General features: G+C 40.7%; 1 protein-coding gene across 4 annotated transcripts in view; it reads right to left on the minus strand.

Moving 5' to 3' along the window:
- Positions 1-266: 266 nt before the first annotated feature.
- srpx (sushi-repeat containing protein X-linked) overlaps positions 267-20783 on the minus strand; it is a 29260-nt gene continuing 8743 nt past the window's right edge. For 2 of the 4 annotated variants that reach the window (XM_060929410.1, XM_060929409.1), the window contains exons 2-10: positions 19492-19539; positions 18426-18617; positions 17968-18144; positions 17739-17865; positions 15083-15204; positions 11459-11638; positions 5051-5184; positions 4814-4935; positions 267-750 (exon numbers count right to left, since the gene is read on the minus strand). In XM_060929410.1, the coding sequence (XP_060785393.1) occupies positions 573-750; positions 4814-4935; positions 5051-5184; positions 11459-11638; positions 15083-15204; positions 17739-17865; positions 17968-18144; positions 18426-18617; positions 19492-19539 (1280 nt within the window). In that variant the 3' untranslated portion in view covers positions 267-572. Of the gene's footprint in view, positions 822-4813; positions 4936-5050; positions 5185-11458; positions 11639-15082; positions 15205-17738; positions 17866-17967; positions 18145-18425; positions 18618-19491; positions 19540-20783 lie in introns of all 4 variants that reach the window. The other 2 variants (XM_060929412.1, XM_060929411.1) reach the window with 2 other exon arrangements.

Below are 20783 nucleotides of genomic sequence, written 5' to 3' on the forward strand. Positions count from 1 at the left end.
CCAGTTTCAACATTTAATATGTTGTCATTGTACCATTTTCTTATATAGGGTTTCCATGATTTGCAAATTATCACATTGTTTTAATTTACAGTTTACACGGAGTCCCAACCTTTTTTTTTTTTTTTGGAACTGGGGTTAAAAGCATTTCTATTCTTTGTCCAGAAATTTGGTACAAATATGGTTTTATTTTGGAGCTTAATAAGGGAATATTTACAATGGCTTACTGGAACAAACCACTGACACAAAAGTGCATCATAGTATTCATAGAACATTAATGAACTTGAAATTTATTCCATGGACAAGGCTGCCAAGTATACAGTAACATCACACAATGGAATTATACATTTCAGAGACAAAGTAAAGATATTTATTTCTTAAAATTAAGTACACAGTTTAAATTGGACTGAATGAAGTCAAACTATACTATGACAATAATATAAATATTGACAAATACTACAACATCTTACAAATCACAAATATGTATGTAAAAATAGTCACTCATGCATTTATGGCTCTGTGTGTGTGTGTTGGGAGGAGAAGAGAGGGGAAGGTCAGGGGGGTTGTGTACATGTCTAACAGCCTTGACCTGCTTCTTTCTGCAGAAGGGCCTCTTCAGTGCGCAGCGGGAAAGTGTCAATGACCGTGAAAATCTCTGCTGCTGTGACTGGATATGTATAGCGCTGTTTGTCCACTCCCTGTTTGTCCAGCAGTACCAGATTAAAAGAATTCTGAGACAGCTGCAGCAGCATTCTGTACAACACACACATACAATGCTCATGTGGAAGTTCTGAACACTTTGAAGACAGTGCTGATTTCAAAGTCTACGAAAAGAAACACATGATTAATTTAAGCAACATGGCACAAAATTACCTTCTGCCAAATCACAACCATGCTGATAAAACATTGTTGTGAGTGTGATAACAGTTCTATACGCAAGAAACTGACATTTCAAACGTGTCCAAATATTGTTTTTTGCTACGAAAATGGTTCTCAGAGAAGCAACAGCTGGAGAGAATGGTGTGTGCTGCCATACAAAACACAGACTGACGGACAGCCCATAGCAAGTGTATGGTTTCAATGTAATGAACTATTGCTAGAATTGAATTTTATGTTGTGAACACAGACAAGCAGAGTGTTACAAACGGTGAAATGTACCAGTGCTGTCACACAAAATACCAGCACTCTTGGAATACTGCTTATGCAATCAACTTTGTGGATCAGAACTAACTGTTGTGTGATTACCCGTGCATCTCAAACAATTAGAATAGTGTGGAAAAAGTTCAATATTTTCCTTCACTTATTTAAGAAAGTTAAACTTTAATATATCTCAACTCATTATATGTAAACTAAAATGTTTCAAGCATTTTTCGATTTTAATTTTGATAATTATGGCCTACAGTACAAAGAATTAAACATCATCTCAAAATATTAGAATATTTTATTTTGAATGTGAGTGAAACAGTATAAATGCCATGCATCTCTCAGTCTAGTTCAGTACACGCAGCCACAATCATGGGGAAGACTGTTGACTTGACAGTTGTCCAGAAGATGATCATCAACACCCTCCACAAGGAGAGTGAGCCACTATAGGTCATTGCTGAAAAGGCTGGCTGGAAAAGGTGCACAAGCAGCAGGGATGACCACAGCCTTGGGAGGATGGTCAAGAAAAGTCAATTCAGGAACTTGGAAGAGCTTCACAAGGAGTGGACTGAGGCTGGTCTCAATGCATCAAGAGCCACCATGCACAGATGTCTTACCTGGGCTAAGGAGAGAAAGAACTGGACTGTTGCTCAATGGTCCAAAGTCCTCTTTTCAGATAAAAGTAAATTTTGCATTTCATTTAGAATTCAAGATCCTAGGGTCTGGAGGAAGAGTGGAGAGGCACAGAATCTGAGGTGTTTGAAGTCCAGTGTGAAGTTTCCGCAGTCTGTGATGATTTGGGATGCCATGTCATCTGCTGGTGTTGGTCCACTGTGTTTTATCAAATCCAAAGTCAACACATCTGTCTACCAGGAGATTTTAGAGCACTTTATGCTTCTATCTACTGACAAGCTTTATGGAGATACCGATTTCCTTTTCCAGCAGGACTTAGCACCTGCCTACTGTGCCAAAACTACTACCAAATGGTTTGCTGACCACAATATTTCTGTGCTTGTTTGGCCAGCCAACTTGTCTGACCTGAACCCCAGACAGAATCTATAGGTTATTGTCAAGAGGAAGATGAGAAACACCCGACCCAAAAATACAGATGAGCTGAAGGCCGCTATCAAAGCAACCTGGGCTTCAATAACACTTCAGCAGTGCCACAGGCTGATCACCTCCATGCCATGCCGCATTGATGCAGTAATTCATGGTAAAGGAGCCCCAACCAAGTATCGAGTGTATAATTGAACATACTTGTCAGAAGTTGGATATTTCTGGAATGTAAACCCTTTTTTGATTGATCTTAGGAAATATTCTAATAATTTGAGATACTGGATTTCTGAGTTCCATGCACTATAAGCCATAATCATCTAAATTAAAACAAAAAAGCCTTGAAATATCACTTTACATGTAATGACAGGCCTTTCAATTACATGAAACCTGCGACGGATAACGTTGTAGGGGCCCAAATTAAAAAGGAGCCCAAATTAAGGTCAAGCGCCCTAAATATGCTACCAAAAGTAAAAAACAAACAACCCCCCCCCCCCCCCCAAAATGTTGATTAAATAAACTTGGCTGCATAAAATCCAATGTCTTGACTTTCTTCTTTAAAAACACCGAAATTAGTGAGACTTAGCATGTATTTCTTGTAAATGATGCGAAATTCGCACCATTCCCATGTTGTTCCGTGTTCGTCGAACTAGCCGCAAGCCTCACGCAGAGCACAAATTCTCCAACGGCGATCGGCACACCATGATTTCGTGGAGGAGCGAGACTCGTGTACCAATGACCAGAGCGGGATTTCCACATTAGGTAAAGCTGCTGCTTCTTTTATGGTGGTTGGCAAACAGCTTTTAGGTGCATTACCACCACCTTCTGGACTGGAGTGTGAACCAGAATGTTTACTACCCTATTGTGCTAAATTTTCCAAATAATTCCTGTATCATTTTAAAACCTAAAAATAGCCCTATATCCCACATTATCTGACCTCAACTGCAATATCTCTCCGATACCTAGAGTCATATGATTTATTCAGTCTTTTACCTGATTTAAAAGAGAGCTATTCAGGACACAACTGTGTCTATTTAAGATACAGCTTGCATCTTAAATCCACACAGTTGTGTAAGTGTGGGTGGAATCAGTAACTTGGAGCTTGGTCCTCTTGTTGATAGTCTTAGACACTGGCCTTTCATTTAAACTAAGATCTTTTACCTGACTACATACTGTGAATTGCACTGTCGATTCTTGTGATGTGACTGAAAAACCTTTTGCGTCACAGGCCTGCTACAGATTCGTCTCTTTGATGGCATACAGTACAGAACTTGCTTTTTCATTCCCAGGCTCCTTTCCTCCAGGCTCTCCTCAGGCCCCAACACATCTTTTAAATACTAACTAACTGTATTCTACTTATTTTTGTCATGCACATCAAGAGGGATTAATGCTGTAGACACTTTGCAATAAAGGTAAAAATAACATTCATAGATTTATTTATTTATTTATTTATTTATTTATTTATAACTTTGTAGCTAAAAAAAAAAGCAGCAGCAGGTTTAAACACAGAGCGCTGGGAAAACAGCACTTTGCATGTGCAGAAAAGCCCAAATTACCCTGTATCACGATGGAAAAAGCCCAAATTCAGAAATACAGGTTGTAGCCCAAATTATGTAATTGAAAGGCCTGAATGAATCAAATAGATGAAAGTTTACCCTTTTGAATTAAATTATGAAAAAAATGTACTTTTCACGATATTCTAATTGTTTGAGATGCACTAGTAAGTTTGAACATCAGGAAAACTAATTTCTAAGAAAGTGAGTACCAGTTGCAAATGAGCTGCTGCTATCCAAAAGAGTTTGAAGCCATTTTCACACTTAAGTTTTTTTCCAGGCTCGGGGTCAATACATTTGGTCATGTGCAATAGCTGTTTTTGAGCTCGGGAACAGTCCAGAAAACCATTTCTTGATCCTTGTACTTCCATCTGTGCTGCAATCCACATCAAGTGCAAAAGCTATGAGCTCTCTGCGCTGCATGCCACATAATGTTATAGGTTCAACTTATGTTGTTTTGTATTTTAAGTTTCATTCTTGTAGGGAAAGGGTTGATATGGTCAGCAGAGAAAGGCTTTATTGTCAGTAAGGCCTTTTTGATGCATACTGTATATCAGGCTCATTGGACTGGAGCACTGTAATTAGTTTACCTTTGTGGTGCAAGCGCTTGCACTAAAGAGCATCATGAAAAATGTATAAAATTGATCTCTAACATTCTTGTATGAGTATGGCTCTTTGTTTACAGCTATTCCTGTACAATGGCATGGCATGCATCCAAAGAGTGCTGTTCATCACCAGTAGAGTGTTGGTACCAAAAGAAAATAATCTTTTCAAAAATCAGCAAGTTTGAACCTGGTACCTACCATTTTGCAAATCTGCAAAAGATTTCAGAAGGAACCGCATGTGAAAGTAAACCACTCCACCAAAATCCCCTTCTCCAAATTACACCAGAACTGGTTCTGGGTGGGGAAATATTCAGACCAATTGTGCTATTCTTTGTGAGATCTCAGTATTGTATGCCCAATTTTGAGGCATATTTGACACTACATGAATTAGTTTCCTGTTCAATTCTTTTTTGCCACCTAGGAACCCTTGTTCATGATATTTATTGTTAGGGGAGAGCATACCTGAGTTGTAGGGCCAGTCCTGGAGAGATGAGTTGGTATCTAATGCGTCCTATTTGAGCTGGAAACCTTCCTACTAGTTCAATCACAGTCACATGTCTTAAGTCCAAGCCACATTGTGCTTGCTGAAACACACATATTTATACACTACATCACATCATTTTTAAGTAGTATATTTCAGTAATCTGTAAGGTTGCCCCACAGGGCACAGACATGATGTGAAGAAAAAAGATCCATTACCTGTAAATTAGTGATTTGGAATCTGTAGTAATGGTTGGCCGCTGTGGGGGTGGAGATTATAAGCAGACGACGTTTCTCATAGAACTGGTCTAGTAGTTGTGCAGCAGATCGCACTCCAACATTAATGTTCATGGCTGTAATTAATAACAGGTAAGGAGAAATAATTGAACAATAGTGTTTTTGTTGTCATTGTCTTGTTAAATGTCAATTTGCAATATTACTATCCTCTATTAATATGTAATCCATTTTGCAGCTTACTGGTTAACTTGTGCACATCCTGCATCTTCTGTTGTAATGAAAAAACAAAGAAGGGATGGAATCTACCAGAATGCTTTTCAATAACCGGTCAGTCAAAGCACTACTCTATGGTGAACTTGCAGAAGGTTCCAGAAAGATCGGTTGCCCTTTTCTTACAACCCCGATTCCAAAAAAGTTGGGACAAAGTACAAATTGTAAATAAAAACGGAATGCAACAATGTGGAAGTTTCAAAATTCCATATTTTATTCAGAATAGAACATAGATGACATATCAAATGTTTAAACTGAGAAAATGTATCATTTAAAGAGAAAAATTAGGTGATTTTAAATTTCATGACAACAACACATCTCAAAAAAGTTGGGACAAGACCATGTTTACCACTGTGAGACATCCCCTTTTCTCTTTACAACAGTCTGTAAACGTCTGGGGACTGAGGAGACAAGTTGCTCAAGTTTAGGGATAGGAATGTTAACCCATTCTTGTCTAATGTAGGATTCTAGTTGCTCAACTGTCTTGGGTCTTTTTTGTCGTATCTTCCATTTTATGATGCGCCAAATGTTTTCTATGGGTGAAAGATCTGGACTGCAGGCTGGCCAGTTCAGTACCCGGACCCTTCTTCTATGCAGCCATGATGCTGTAATTGATGCAGTATGTGGTTTGGCATTGTCATGTTGGAAAATGCAAGGTCTTCCCTGAAAGAGACGTCGTCTGGATGGGAGCAAATGTTGCTCTAGAACCTGGATATACCTTTCAGCATTGATGGTGTCTTTCCAGATGTGTAAGCTGCCCATGCCACACGCACTAACGCAACCCCATACCATCAGAGATGCAGGCTTCTGAACTGAGCGCTGATAACAACTTGGGTCGTCCTTCTCCTCTTTAGTCCGAATGACACGGCGTCCCTGATTTCCATAAAGAACTTCAAATTTTGATTCATCTGACCACAGAACAGTTTTCCACTTTGCCACAGTCCATTTTAAATGAGCCTTGGCCCAGAGAAGACGTCTGCGCTTCTGGATCATGTTTAGATACGGCTTCTTCTTTGAACTATAGAGTTTTAGCTGGCAACAGCGGATGGCACGGTGAATTGTGTTCACAGATAATGTTCTCTGGAAATATTCCTGAGCCCATTTTGTGATTTCCAATACAGAAGCATGCCTGTATGTGATCCAGTGCCGTCTAAGGGCCCGAAGATCACGGGCACCCAGTATGGTTTTCCGGCCTTGACCCTTACGCACAGAGATTCTTCCAGATTCTCTGAATCTTTTGATGATATTATGCACTGTAGATGATGATATGTTCAAACTCTTTGCAATTTTACACTGTCGAACTCCTTTCTGATATTGCTCCACTATTTGTCGGCACAGAATTAGGGGGATTGGTGATCCTCTTCCCATCTTTACTTCTGAGAGCCGCTGCCACTCCAAGATGCTCTTTTTATACCCAGTCATGTTAATGACCTATTGACAATTGACCTAATGAGTTGCAATTTGGTCCTCCAGCTGTTCCTTTTTTGTACCTTTAACTTTTCCAGCCTCTTATTGCCCCTGTCCCAACTTTTTTGAGATGTGTTGCTGTCATGAAATTTCAAATGAGCCAATATTTGGCATGAAATTTCAAAATGTCTCACTTTCGACATTTGATATGTTGTCTATGTTCTATTGTGAATACAATATCAGTTTTTGAGATTTGTAAATTATTGCATTCCGTTTTTATTTACAATTTGTACTTTGTCCCAACTTTTTTGGAATCGGGGTTGTAGATACAAAGATATTATCAAGGATATCCTGAGACGTGGTGATGCACTGCACACATGGAAGGATACTGTAACTAAGAGGTCAGAATGGCGGAAGTGCACATATGCAAAAAGATAGACATTGACAGAAAGGAAGTTAACAAAAGAAGAAGAGTCAAGCGTCACGAGAAGAGAGCTTTGATAGGAAAGGACATCAAGTGAATTATTTAATGAATTGTCTATCACTGATAGATCAACTGACTCATCATGATTGCATAGCTATAGCTGTTACTTACATGAGTATTTACCACATCTCTTGACATTCCTCTTGTAATTTGTGTTTACCCATATCGGATCGAAGGTGTATTGTGCTTTTCAATAAAAGAAAAAGTATCAGGATCTCAGGCTTTTTAATAGTCATGAATTTTTTTCCCTTTTCTAGCAAATGTCTTTCTGATATCACTGGTCTACAGCCAAAATGCTTCTGAAATAAATGTGACCCCTCACCGAATCCAGGGACACATGTCGGCCGAAACGAATCCGAGATAATCGCAAAAGAAGCATTTTTTTTTTTTTCAAAATTTGTGATTTTTGTTTTTTTCCATCATGTGCAAGTTGAGATCTTGAAGAATGCAATCAGTATTTCAGATAATAGATTGTTTTGTTGGAAAAGCATACATTTTTTGCTGCAAATTGTCTCGTTTTTGTCAGGACTGTAGCCTGCTGGGGGGTGTGGGTAAATTACCATACGGGCCATTCACATGATGATTTAAGTCTTTTGTTTTTTTTTCGCGAATCAGCTGTATGATGCGAGTTGAGCGCATGGCTACTTAACCTGCATAGAGGCGTGTGATTTCACTATGGAATGAGCAAGTTAAACAGAGCGCAGAGGAGCTGAAACACCGCGAAGCAAACAGACACACGGTATTTACATCGGAGATAACCATTTCTAGCAAAAAAAAAAACAAACGCAACCTCGTTTTCCAGATTGAATGGAATACTTGAATGATCAGATGATACACGGACCGTTCTAGGACTACATTCCATCGGAGGCATTGGTGTGTGCAAGGCGCCGTTTCTCTTTCTGATGGGGTAAGTTTATTAATCTAAGGCTGTGTGGTTATTTTTGCATGTAATGGAGAGTGTTGCGGTTTGGTTAAGCCTAGGTCACAACCGGACGTATGATTTTTTGGTCGTGCGATTTTTGGCGTTTCCCAAATCGCTGCGGTTTTTTTTGTTCATGGAGAAAGACGCCCGTTGGCCGTAAGTTTGTCTTGCAACCTGAAAAAAACGTAAGTGCCCGTAGAGTTTGTTTGACATGACAACGAACCTCTGCGGCCGGTCTGCGGCTCGAAAATCAGCACATCACACGCGCGCTCTCGTGCGTTTCATGCGCGCTCTCGTGCATTTCATGCGCGCTCTCCGTGCGTTTCTTGCGTTTTTTGCATGTGGACCGGCCGTAGGAGCACGTACGGCCGGTTGTGACCGAGGCTTTACATGAAACTAGCGTTGTGTTAGTTGTGTCATCATTGTGCTATCTTTCTTTCTTATGGTGTGAGTAATTTTTCAACCACAAAACGTTAAAGTATACTTTAGGACTTATTTTTGTACTTCATAATTGTGTTGGGCATACTTTGCATGGAAGGAAAATTGACGTGGTGATCTTTGTTTACATGAAAGTAGCATTGTGCTAGCTAGTAGGGGGTAGAGCTTTCCTTAATATCATGCAAATGAGCACCATTATGTGCCCGCCCTACACCCAGAGTAGCTGAGATGGAAAACTTTGAGGGCGATTTTCTCCCTTTTCTGTTTTAAGAAGTATACACTTTCAAAAGGCCACACATTCTTCAAATATTGTCAGATCTCCACATGGAAGGCATCGTTGGAAAGCCTAGAAACTGTACTTTCTGAATCTGTCAATAACTCAAAATGCCCCCGGGCAGACATGTGTCCCTGGATTCTGTTTTCTGACACAAATATAGTCAAACTTTACTAATTCTGGGTTGCTGAGAACGAAAATGAAACTTAAAATTGTTCACTGGTTTTAGTTTTCAAGATTGGCTCTATGAATAAATCTGTGATTAGGTTTGGATAGTACGTACTTTTTTGGCAAAACAATGAATGATGCAATCTGAAGCTGGTACTGCATCATACATGATATGTTATTCCTAGAAGTCACTGATAATGCAATCATAAGTCAACTTACATCACTCTGCTGAACAAATTGCACTATATCAGCTCAAAAAACAAACAAAAAAAAACATACAGTGCTATGCACTCGAGATTAAGTCTTTGCTTGACAAGACATGCTCCGTGTCATGAATACAAGAGACAAGCTGCCAAAAAGCCCTGAGTACACACTGAATAAGGACTAAACCTATTCAGTACTTTTACATAATTAATTTTTTGCCATTTGGTTCATAATGCATTTTATTTATATAAACTTTTAGCTGATTTTCTAGTGTTACATAAAGCAAACAGGTGAAATATCATGTAAACCAACCATAAACACCATGAAGAGATCTAGGTTTACAATTTATACTTAAAACGTTATGATCTACACAATGTAAATAAGTATAAAATGTAAAGTTTTAAATACCTTCGGAAGCCATAGCCAATCAGCTGTTTTAATTGTCATATTTGAATTCAACACGCCAAATTTCATAACAAACGGCCAATTTCATCTCTGAAGCAGACAACTTCTGAAAAATTTGTTGACCAGTGTATTCAGCAGCACATGCGCCAACCTGTAAGTTACCTAAATGTTTTAACACTAATACTTGTGAAAGTCTAGTAGCCTTCTCTTTGGAAAGCCTAACAGTTTCCTTCACTGAGAAAACTGAGAGAAGCAGATCATGCAATCCAGATGCTTGCTTGTTTGTTTGTTTGTTGTTTATTTACAGATATAGAAGTCTATTGTATAGTATGGAAGACTACACTCACCAACTACTTTATTAGGAACACCCATACACCTGCTGTTTGATGCAGTTCTCTAATCAGCCGATCCCTTGACAGCAGCACAATGCATAAAATCATGCAGATACAAAATCAGTAGCTTCAGTTGATGTTTACTTCAAACATCAGAATGGGAAAAATTGTAATCTCTGTGACTTTCACTGTGGCATGGGTGTTGGTGCCAGATGGACTGGTTTGAGGATTTCAGAAACTGCTGATCTCCTGGGGTTTTCACACACAACAGTCTGTAGAGTTTACACAGAATGGTGCAAAAAACATCAAGTGAGTGACCGTTGGTGGAAACAAATGCCTTGTTAAGAGAGGTCAGAGGAAAAGGGCCAGATTGGTTTGAACTGCCAGGAAGGATATAGTAACTCATAGCAAGTCTTTACAACTGTGGTGAGCAGAAAAGTATCTCAGCATGCAACAGCAGAAGACCACATTGGGTTCCACTCCTGCAGCCAAGAACAGGAATCTTAGAGTCAAGAACAAGTTCCTATTAAAGTGGCCGGTGAGTGTATATTGGCAATTTATGTGGGTGGAATTTGGAAGGCTGAAATCAGATATTCTCTTTTGCAACCTTAAGCAAAACAGTGAAGTGTAAATTTAGCCTCTAAACAGCATTAGTTACAGAGTGCAGTAAAGCGTAAGTAATGCAATCAGTTTTAGAGTCTACTGTTAAGTGTTATACAAATAATTTGACTAGACTTAGAGTGGGAAACCAAACTGGTTTTGGATTTTTAATTTCAAGTGGTGAGAGACTTTAAAGAGTCAGTTCTAGTTGTTGTGTAGTAGCAATGCAAATGAGGAAACCTTGACTGTTTTTCATTTGTACCTGTTTCAGGTGCAACACTGAATTTGATGAAATTATGAAACCACTTTGTGCAACTACACAACATTTTCTTGTAAATAATACATAATCTATTCAATATAGATGATCATTCTTCTTCTTCTGGCTGCTCCCGTTAGGGGGTCACCACAGTGGATCTGTTCCGCATATTTGACTTGGCATAGGTTTTACACCGGATGACCTTCCTAACACAACCCTTCCCAATCTATCAGGGCTTGGGACCAACACTAAGTATGCACTGTCTTGTGCAACCCCAGTGGCTGGGTATTTTATCTAATCTGCGTGTCTTTGAACTGTGGGGGAAACCGGAGGAAACCCATGCAGACACAGGGAGAACATGCAAACTCCACACAGAAAGACCCCCGTCAGCCGTGAGGTTTGAACCCGGAACCTTCTTTCTGTGAGGTGACAGTGCTAACCACTGCACTACCATGTTGCCCAAATGAATATCATTTATTAAAATTATTATTAAATAAATATTTTAAAAATTACCATTATTGTTAAAGAGGTATTATTAAAAAAATGTTTTTGGAAGTAAATTACACTTAAACCCAAACTCCTGTTTGGCTGCGTTAACTGTGAGGTGTTGACTTTACTTGCTCGACATACATGCACAGCTGGTTTCCAGGCCAGACCATTCCATGTTGAACTGGCAAACACGGGCAGCGCTACCTCTCAGCTCATAACCTCCCAGGCAGCGGAAATCACATGTTGCCCCATAATTATCACCTGCACTGTCACACTTCATCCAGCCATTTTCAGGCACTGAGAGTGGAACGCAGTGACGGACTGTAATGGGGAAAACATTTTGAAAAAATCTTCAAGGACTGGGTACTAAAAACAAGTCTGAAAATCAAACAGAGTTAAAACACATCTTCAGCAGAATGTATATACAGTATACACACCCAATATATACTTTAGTGCACCAACCCTGGTCCTGCACGTTTTAGTGCTTTCCCTGCTCCACTTCAAGTCCGGAAGGGTTTGTTATTTAGCTAATTAGTTGCATCAGATGTGTTTGGATCAGACAAAAGAGTTTGCCATTACTCGGAATTGAGATGTCTAAACTCTGAATTATGTAATATTCAAGCTTGGCGCCTTCAAGCTACAAAGTGGGGAAAAAAGATGGACTCCTCCATGAAACCATGTGTTCTATTAACAAGAAGCTAGCCAGCTAATGTTAGTTACAACACTATAATCATGAGTTTGTGATGTGTTTACTTGCTGAAAACAGCAAACTATATGGTCAGTGTTCTAGATTTAACCAACTAATTTGTCTATGTTCATTGAACTAAAATAAATACTAGTATAAACCCTCCCCAACAATGAAGTGATATTTTATTTCCTTTTGGTGTGACCAGCTATGGTGTGATATGCTGAATTCAGGGTTGAGGAGACCTAGACAAATTTGAGTCAGAATTTTGATTTAAGGAGGCTTTTTTTTTTTTGTAGGCAGAGTTTGGAAATTTGAGACTTTAGCCGAATGCCAGTGTTGTAGTCGAGTCACTAAACCTCGAGTCCGAGTCCAGTCTCGAGTCAAGTCCAAGTCATTAAAAAATTTTGAGTCGAGTCCGAGTTGAGTCCGAGAACAAGACTCCAACCGCACCATTTGACGGTGGCTGTTTCAGTGCCATTAACATTAGTTTGTTCCTGAACATAACGTATGAACAGGTGAATGTGCATTCTCTGTCAGGGAGTGCGAAGTATTCTGTCAGAGATGATTGGGAGACAGATGTAAGTGCAGAAGGTGTGTTTATTAATACAAGTGAAGACAGGTAAATGCTTTTGTGGCTGAGGACTACAGTCGGCTTGCTAACTTTGGGACTGCGGTTGTCATGAACAGTTTTGCACTCAACTTTCCATTAATGAAGAGTTATATCAACGAAACTGACTTCATGTTAAAACTGTTAATGTTATAGTCATGTTATCTGTTGTTCTCCAGGTGAGGATTGGTTCCTTTTTGGGTCTGGTTCCTCTCGAGGTTTCTTCCTCGTGTCATCTGGGGGAGTTTTTCCTTGCTACTGTCTCCATGGGCTTGCTCATTGGGGATAGATTAGGGATAAAATTGGCTCATGTCTTGGGTCATTCAGATTCTGTAAAGCTGCTCTGGGACAATGTCTATTGTTAAAAGCGCTATACAAACAAACTTGACTTGACTTGAGGTAAAGAATCCAGAATGGCAGGCAAAATTGTAAAACAGTGAATCTGTTTAAGAATCAGGGCTCAGGAAACCAAACAAGGAAATAAGGCTTGGTAATGTGTCAGTAATGCAACTCAATACTTCGCAAAGTAAGTGTATGTTCACAGTTTTTATATAGGCGCACTGATTGCACCTTAATCCTGTGCAGATGTGAGTCGTTTATGTCGCGTGCACGAGAGTCTGCTTGGCGGGTGCACTGGCCAGAGCGTCTATCTGATGCATGCACCAAGGCGCGCATGTGTGACACTCTTGCACGAAATTAGTACAAAATTAATGTAGATATAAATATCTCATCATCTCCAGCCGCTTTATCCTGTTCTACAGGGTCGCAGGCAAGCTGGAGCCTATCCCAGCTGACTATGGGCGAAAGGCGGGGTACACCCTGGACAAGTCGCCAGGTCATCACAGGACTGACACATAGACACAGACAACCATTCATACTAGACCCCGAAGCCGCCGCCAGGCGCCGCTAAAACCGCCATTTAGAATTTGAGCCGCCGCCAGCCAATAATTTTGTAAGCCAATTTGAGCCGCTATCTAATAAAATTTGGCTGAGCCACTAAGAATTGTGTACATCAAATAATGGGTTTATCCACATCATGAGCTACAAGAAAAGTGACACAAACATGATCAACTGTACACACTAGTAGTAACACAATAGAGACGTATAGGCATACACTGTAGAGATTTAGAACTGATATCACAGCACAGAGAGCCACCACAAGCTTGCCGTTGTGACTACCTGTCTGGCTTCCCGCCCCTCACACCGTTACCACGATACACTGGGGAACCCGGGAACCCACCCAGAGCATCAGTCGACTCCGATATCGACGAGATGGCTGCATTCTTTGCCGCTGCTGAGGGAAAGTGTAAAGGTTTTTTTTTGTTGTTTGTTTGTTTGTTTCACATACTTCGAGATTGATAAAAAAAAAAGTACTCCACCACTCTACTTTCATCATAGTAAGATAGCTGCCAGTCCTTCACTGGTCATTGCTAGCGAGAGTAGATAGCTAGATGCCTTCCTCGAACAATCCAGATTAGCTTATTATTAGCATTGAACTACAATCTTGCTAGATTTATATTTACAATGAAGTAAGAGACCAGGGGACCTGTGGTAATTTGCTATTTATTCCCCCCATTTGTTTGATCCGTTCGCCCGGATATATGCCACACAGTGACGTCCAGTATCAGCCATTTGTAGCCATAAACATTTTGGTGGCTGCAGCAGCCATTAAGGTTTTGGCTGAGTCAGCTAGCCAGCCAATAATTTCATCAGCCAGCCATTATCCTGAAAACAAACGGCTTCGGGGTCTAATTCATACCTATGGTCAATTTAGAGTCACCAGTTAACCTAACCTCCATGTCTTTGGACTGTGGGGGAAACCGGAGCACCCGGAGGAAACCCATGCAGACATGGGGAGAACATGCAAACTCCGCACAGAAAGGCCCTCTACAGCCACGGGGCTCGAACCCAGACCTTCTTGCTGTGAGGCCACAGCGCTAACCACTACACCACCATGCCGCCCCTGGATATAAATATCTTATGCCAAATTATTATGGCATGTGACAAAAAATAAAGAAAAAATCAGTCCTCATCTCCAATTTACGAATCCGAATGCAGTTAACGAACGAGTCCGAGTCCAAGTCATCAGTGCTCAAGTCCAAGTCAAGTCACAAGTCCTTAAAATTAGGGCACGAGTCGGACTTGAATACTACAAGCCTGCTGAATGCAGCATAAAATGTGTAGGACTGGGAGAACTCCAGGATTAGGGTTGGTAATCTGTGCTTTAGTGTATGGATTATAAAGCACAGTCCACTATAAAGTCAAACATATCTCATTAATATGATTTATTGTGGAAAGTAAATTATGAATGCGCTAAGGTACTGACCTGAGATTACAGATCAAGACCAAACAGACTACCAGTGCTCACAACAGGACTCTGACCTTTACAATGTAGTATACAGATTGGAGATGTGTCTTTTTTTGGTGGGAGGGGGGCATGAGATACTAAATATGTTCATGTATTATTCACCTTTTACTCTGATGTTGAATTTACAGGTAGCTTTGTTTCCAGCCCGGTCAAATACAGTGTATGATTGTTTGTGGTTTCCCTCTGTAAAGTGTGTTCCTGGAGGCTTCCCCTTCAGTATTACACTGTAAAGCACAAAAATATTTATGGTTATATGGGATGTTATTGGACCACAAGCGCTATAATTAAACACATACCACGCAGCATATCTCCAGAATACAGTATAGCCTGTAATTTTTACTGTTTTGGCTTTGTAGTTAATCACACTGGATTTGAAATAAAGCACTAAAGTTAAAGAACAGAATGTCAGCTTCAGACGGATAATATTTAAAATACAAGTTGTATCATCAAATGCGAATCACTGGTTAGTACCAAGCACATAAGTAGGTTACAGACAAAAGTAAGGCTCCTGAGTGGTGCAACAGAAAAGAGTTCACCCTGCTGTTGGGAGATCAGAAGTTCAAATCCCAATGATGCCCAAGTCAAAGGAGGGAGAGTACACAAGAGAATAAAATCAGAGTAACATTTCCTGATTGTGTATGTGAAAGAGGGCAGATTAGTGCTTTCTTCAGCTGTTATGATGCTGCATGAACAGCAGTTTGAAAAGCTCAGGTGACTGTCTTCACCTGTCTAACAGGAAGTATATGCTTGCCCAGATCTTTCTTGTTTTATAGCAGTGGTGTGAAAGTGTGATAGTTATGTAGTGGTTGGAAATTAGCAAATGACTAAGTGGGGAGAAAACTTGTGGAAAAAGCCTGTAAGTTTCGAGGGCAGATCCTGAAGTGAGATAGACAATTTACTTTATACCAAAGGAATAGACCCATATACCGTAAAGATGAATGGGGTGTGTTAGGAATCTCCCCTCTCAGCTTGAACATGGTGCATGCTTTATTAACTTCTCCTTTTCTCACTCATCTTAACTCACCTATTGACTTCACCTTCAGCTTTTATTTATGTCCCATTTCCACCCTTGTCTCATCATTGGTTGTTATCCCTTTGTGTCATTATCTGTCTCACCTGTCTCCTGTTTCCCCCCTGATTATTATATGTATGTATACACCCGGTGTTTTCTTGCATTTGTTGTGAAGCATAAGTGCAGTGTTCCATACTCGTCTTTTGTCAGGCCTTTGTTTTCCAGTGTCTGCCATCCCGCTGTTTTGACTGCGTTTCTGTTTTCCTTGTTTTGCTCTCTGCCTGTTCTAGTGTATCTTCTTTGTAGACTGCTCAACTTTTGCTTGCTTATCGACCACATTTATGGCTCTTGATTTGGATTTTTCTGCCTGTTCATTTAATAAATTGTTTTCTTGCACTTGCATTGTGCCTCAACCAGCTCATTCATGACAGAATGCTTTGCCATGACATGACTACAGCAGGGAAAGAGGAGCTAGGCAGCACCAGGGTTGCCATGCCTAAGCCTGGTTCAGTATGATTTGTCCACCATACATTTACGGTATAGACACCCCAGCACCCTGTGATAGCATAGTCTACCCCCAAATGAATTTCTACTACAGTGCAGGCTCTTTTATGAGAGCCTGGTGGAGTCCAATCCCGCAGAGTAGCTCTGCCTGTTCTTGTGTATATTGTTTGTAGATCGCTCAACCTTTGCTTGCTTAGTGACCACATTTATGCCTCTCAGTTTGGATTTGTGGGGCGGCACGGTGGTGTAGTGGTTAGCGCTGTCGCCTCACAGCAAGAAGGTCCGGGTTCGAGCCCCGTGGCCAGCGAGGGCCTTTCTGTGCGGAGTTTGCATGTTCTCCCCGTGTCCGCGTGGGTTTCCTCCGGGTGCTCCGGTTTCCCCCACAGTCCAAAGACATGCAGGTTAGGTTAACTGGTGACTCTAAATTGACCGTAGGTGTGAATGTGAGTGTGAATGGTTGTCTGTGTCTATGTGTCAGCCCTGTGATGACCTGGCGACTTGTCCAGGGTGTACCCCGCCTTTCGCCCATAGTCAGCTGGGATAGGCTCCAGCTTGCCTGCGACCCTGTAGAACAGGATAAAGCGGCTAGAGATAATGTGATGTGTGTGAATAATGATGATGAATTTTATTTATAGAGCACTTTTCTTAATACTCAGACACTTTACAAAGTAAGAACAAGGTTAAGGCAAGTTAAAACAATAAAATAAACAATACAGAAAAACATACAAAACATAAGTCCAAACTGAATTATAGATTCTCATCTCATCTCATTATCTCTAGCCGCTTTATCCTTCTACAGGGTCGCAGGCAAGCTGGAGCCTATCCCAGCTGACTACGGGCGAAAGGCGGGGTACACCCTGGACAAGTCGCCAGGTCATCACAGGGCTGACACATAGACACAGACAACCATTCACACTCACATTCACACCTACGGTCAATTTAGAGTCACCAGTTAACCTAACCTGCATGTCTTTGGACTGTGGGGGAAACCGGAGCACCCGGAGGAAACCCACGCGGACACGGGGAGAACATGCAAACTCCACACAGAAAGGCCCTCGCCGGCCCCGGGGCTCGAACCCAGGACCTTCTTGCTGTGAGGCGACAGCGCTAACCACTACACCACCGTGCCGCCCCGAATTATAGATTTTAATTCAATTTAATTTTAATAAACTGTTTTCCTGTATTTGCAGCCTGCCTCTAATAGCCCTTCCATGACTGTGTGTGTGTGTGTGAGAAACTAACTCTGTGAGGATGCCATCTGCTGTGTCTTTGCCCTCCGGTGTATCCCAGGTCACTTTTGCAGTCACTTTTCCTGGCTCAGCTGTCTTCTCCTTCACATTTGGACACTTAATGACTGGAGGATCCAGATCTGTCAAAACAAACACCTTAGCAACTGATGCTAATCATAGCTTCACTTCTCAAAATATGTAGACTGTTTGAGTCTGTTTTTGGGTCATGATCATTTACCCACCCAGACACACGCTATGGCCACTACTCCATGTCTTGCTGCTTTGACAGGTGACACTGCGGTCTCCACGGAGTGTGTATCCTGGTGAACAGAAGAACTGGCAGCGGGAGTTGTAATAGAAACCATCTGAACACTTAAATCCACCGTTATTTGGCATGGCCAGTGTTGGACAGCGCACCTCTGCAAAAACACAGTCCATTCAGTTACACAAGTGCTGATGTGCTTATAGTCAGCATTAACAGTGTTTATGGTAAAAGTTCAACATGCCACTGTCTGTTGTCTGTGTTACATCAGATATCATCTACACAAGTGTGCCTGGAGACTAACATCAACTTTTTTTTACTGCTTAAATCATAGTGGTAAAAAAGTGAAACTAAGTTGTTTGATACTTGGTTGTGCTTGTTATTAAGCCTGTGCTAGATGCACCATCTAGTATGTGTATGTACTTGTGTGATGCTGACCTCTGCAGGTGTATTTTCCTGACCACTGTTTGCTGGCCATACACACTATTTCACTGCTGCCATGGAGTTCATAGCCTCTCTTGCAGTGGATCTTACAGCGGGTTCCCAACACATTCTTATAATGCTGACCACGTGGTGTTTGGCAGCTCACATGCCCGTGCTTCACCTTGACTAGAGCACACCACGGAACACCTACACAAGACACATAATGTAGGTACTCATACACACTAAAAAGGTCATACACATATGGTTTACATACATATGGTTAAACAACCAAGCTCATCTGCTAAAGGAACCCAAAAACATAGTTCCATACACTTACCTCGGCTCATTGTTAGCCTTCAGGGCGGCCATGGATAAAAGCAGAAAGGAGTATTGAGAAGTGCAGGTGGATTAGTCAGTGAGAAGAAGAGAAGAATCAGAAACCGAGCAAATCAAAGACATTGTGGGTGTGTGGGAGGTCTCATCTCATCTCATTATCTCTAGCCGCTTTATCCTTCTACAGGGTCGCAGGCAAGCTGGAGCCTATCCCAGCTGACTACGGGCGAAAGGCGGGGTACACCCTGGACAAGTCGCCAGGTCATCACAGGGCTGACACATAGACACAGACAACCATTCACACTCACATTCACACCTACGGTCAATTTAGAGTCACCAGTTAACCTAACCTGCGTGTCTTTGGACTGTGGGGGAAACCGGAGCACCCGGAGGAAACCCACGTGGACATGGGGAGAACATGCAAACTCCGCACAGAAAGGCCCTCGCCGGCCACGGGGCTCGAACCCCGACCTTCTTGCTGTGAGGCAACAGCGCTAACCACTACTCCACCGTGTGTGTGGGAGGTGTGCTCCAAAATACAAATCGCAGTTCACTTGAGGCAGCCAGAAGGTTTGCTAAATGTATAAGGGGCAGAGAGAGGTAGAGAGAGAGTAAGAATAAGAGAGTGAGAGAATGAGCAAGAGAGAGGGTGAGAGAGAATGAGAGAGAAAATGAGTGAGAGAGTCAGAGAGTGAGTGAGAATGACAGAAAATGAGTAAGAGAGAGGGTGTGTGTGTGTGTGGTTCACCTGTGTATCTTACATCCTCATCGTCAGTATAAGGCCAGTACCCAGACCCTGAAAAACAGAAGAGAGCAAAAGAGAGCCAAGGACAGTCTGAATTGCCACGGAATCACAGAGATCCCGAAAGCCTGCATGCAAGCTAAATCTCTGATTCCTGCATTGTGGGCAATTGCAGTAAAGCACAAACCAGTAGTTACTCCAACTGGCTTGAGAACTTCAAACAGAAAATGCAATGTTTAGTATATAACATGCATGTGCTCTCTGCTAGTAAACTTACAGTGAGAGGAAATAAATATTCAGACACTTTTGTTTTTGTTATTAATACACTTCTAGTACACATCCATTTACAAACAAAATATTTTGACATTATACAAAAAGGTATGTATTTATAAGCTTAAAAACTAAATGGGGAAAAAGGTATTCGGGCATATTTTATATTATATCGCATGTTCTGATTGGCTACTCTACTACTAGGCTATCAGCTCATATACCGTGAGTAGAGAAAAATAAAATGGCGGAGCGTGTTGCTGAACCAACCGAGGACAAACTAAAAACTCTACTCAAAAACAAAATCCCAAAAAATAAAAAAAGCAACAAAATATGGAACTAATGTATTTGATAGTCAGAACATATCTTTTTTATTTTTCAAGAATTATTATTATAGAATTTTTCACAAACTACTCCTGTCATTTCGCCGGTTTGTTTAAATTCTAAGCTGAAATGATTTTGTTGGACGTTTTGTGTAAAGTTTTTATTTATCAAATTTGCAAAAAATAAAAATGCTCTGTTTCTCAAAATCCAGTGAATGTGGATAGAATAAAACAGTTATTCCACTCAATTTCGTCATACATGGCTTATAGTTTATAAGCAGATTTGCTTATGACAATTTTGAGTAAAAATTTGTCATAAGCAAATTGCACCACACAATATTTTTGCATATACTGTTTTTTAAATGATCATATTTATACATATTGTACCAATGTACAGTAATTTATCCTCATACTCCCACCTTGCACACTGTCAATTTTTTTAATTATTATTTTTTTATTATGTGTTTAACTGTACTTCTCGGTGTGCCTTTAAATTGCCCCTGGGGACAAATAAATTGAATTGAATTGAACTGAACTGAATTGAATATGGTGGTATGCAAAAGTTTGGGCACCCCTGGTCAAAATTGCTGTTACTGTGAACAGTTAAGCAAGTTGAAGATGAAATGATCTCCAAAAGGCATAAAGTTAAAGATGGCTCATTCCCTCTATATTTTAAGCAAAAACAATTTATTTTCTTCTTTTACATTT

The sequence above is a fragment of the Neoarius graeffei genome, chromosome 9, assembly GCF_027579695.1.
Source record: "Neoarius graeffei isolate fNeoGra1 chromosome 9, fNeoGra1.pri, whole genome shotgun sequence".
NCBI classification, from domain to species: Eukaryota; Metazoa; Chordata; class Actinopteri; order Siluriformes; family Ariidae; genus Neoarius; species Neoarius graeffei.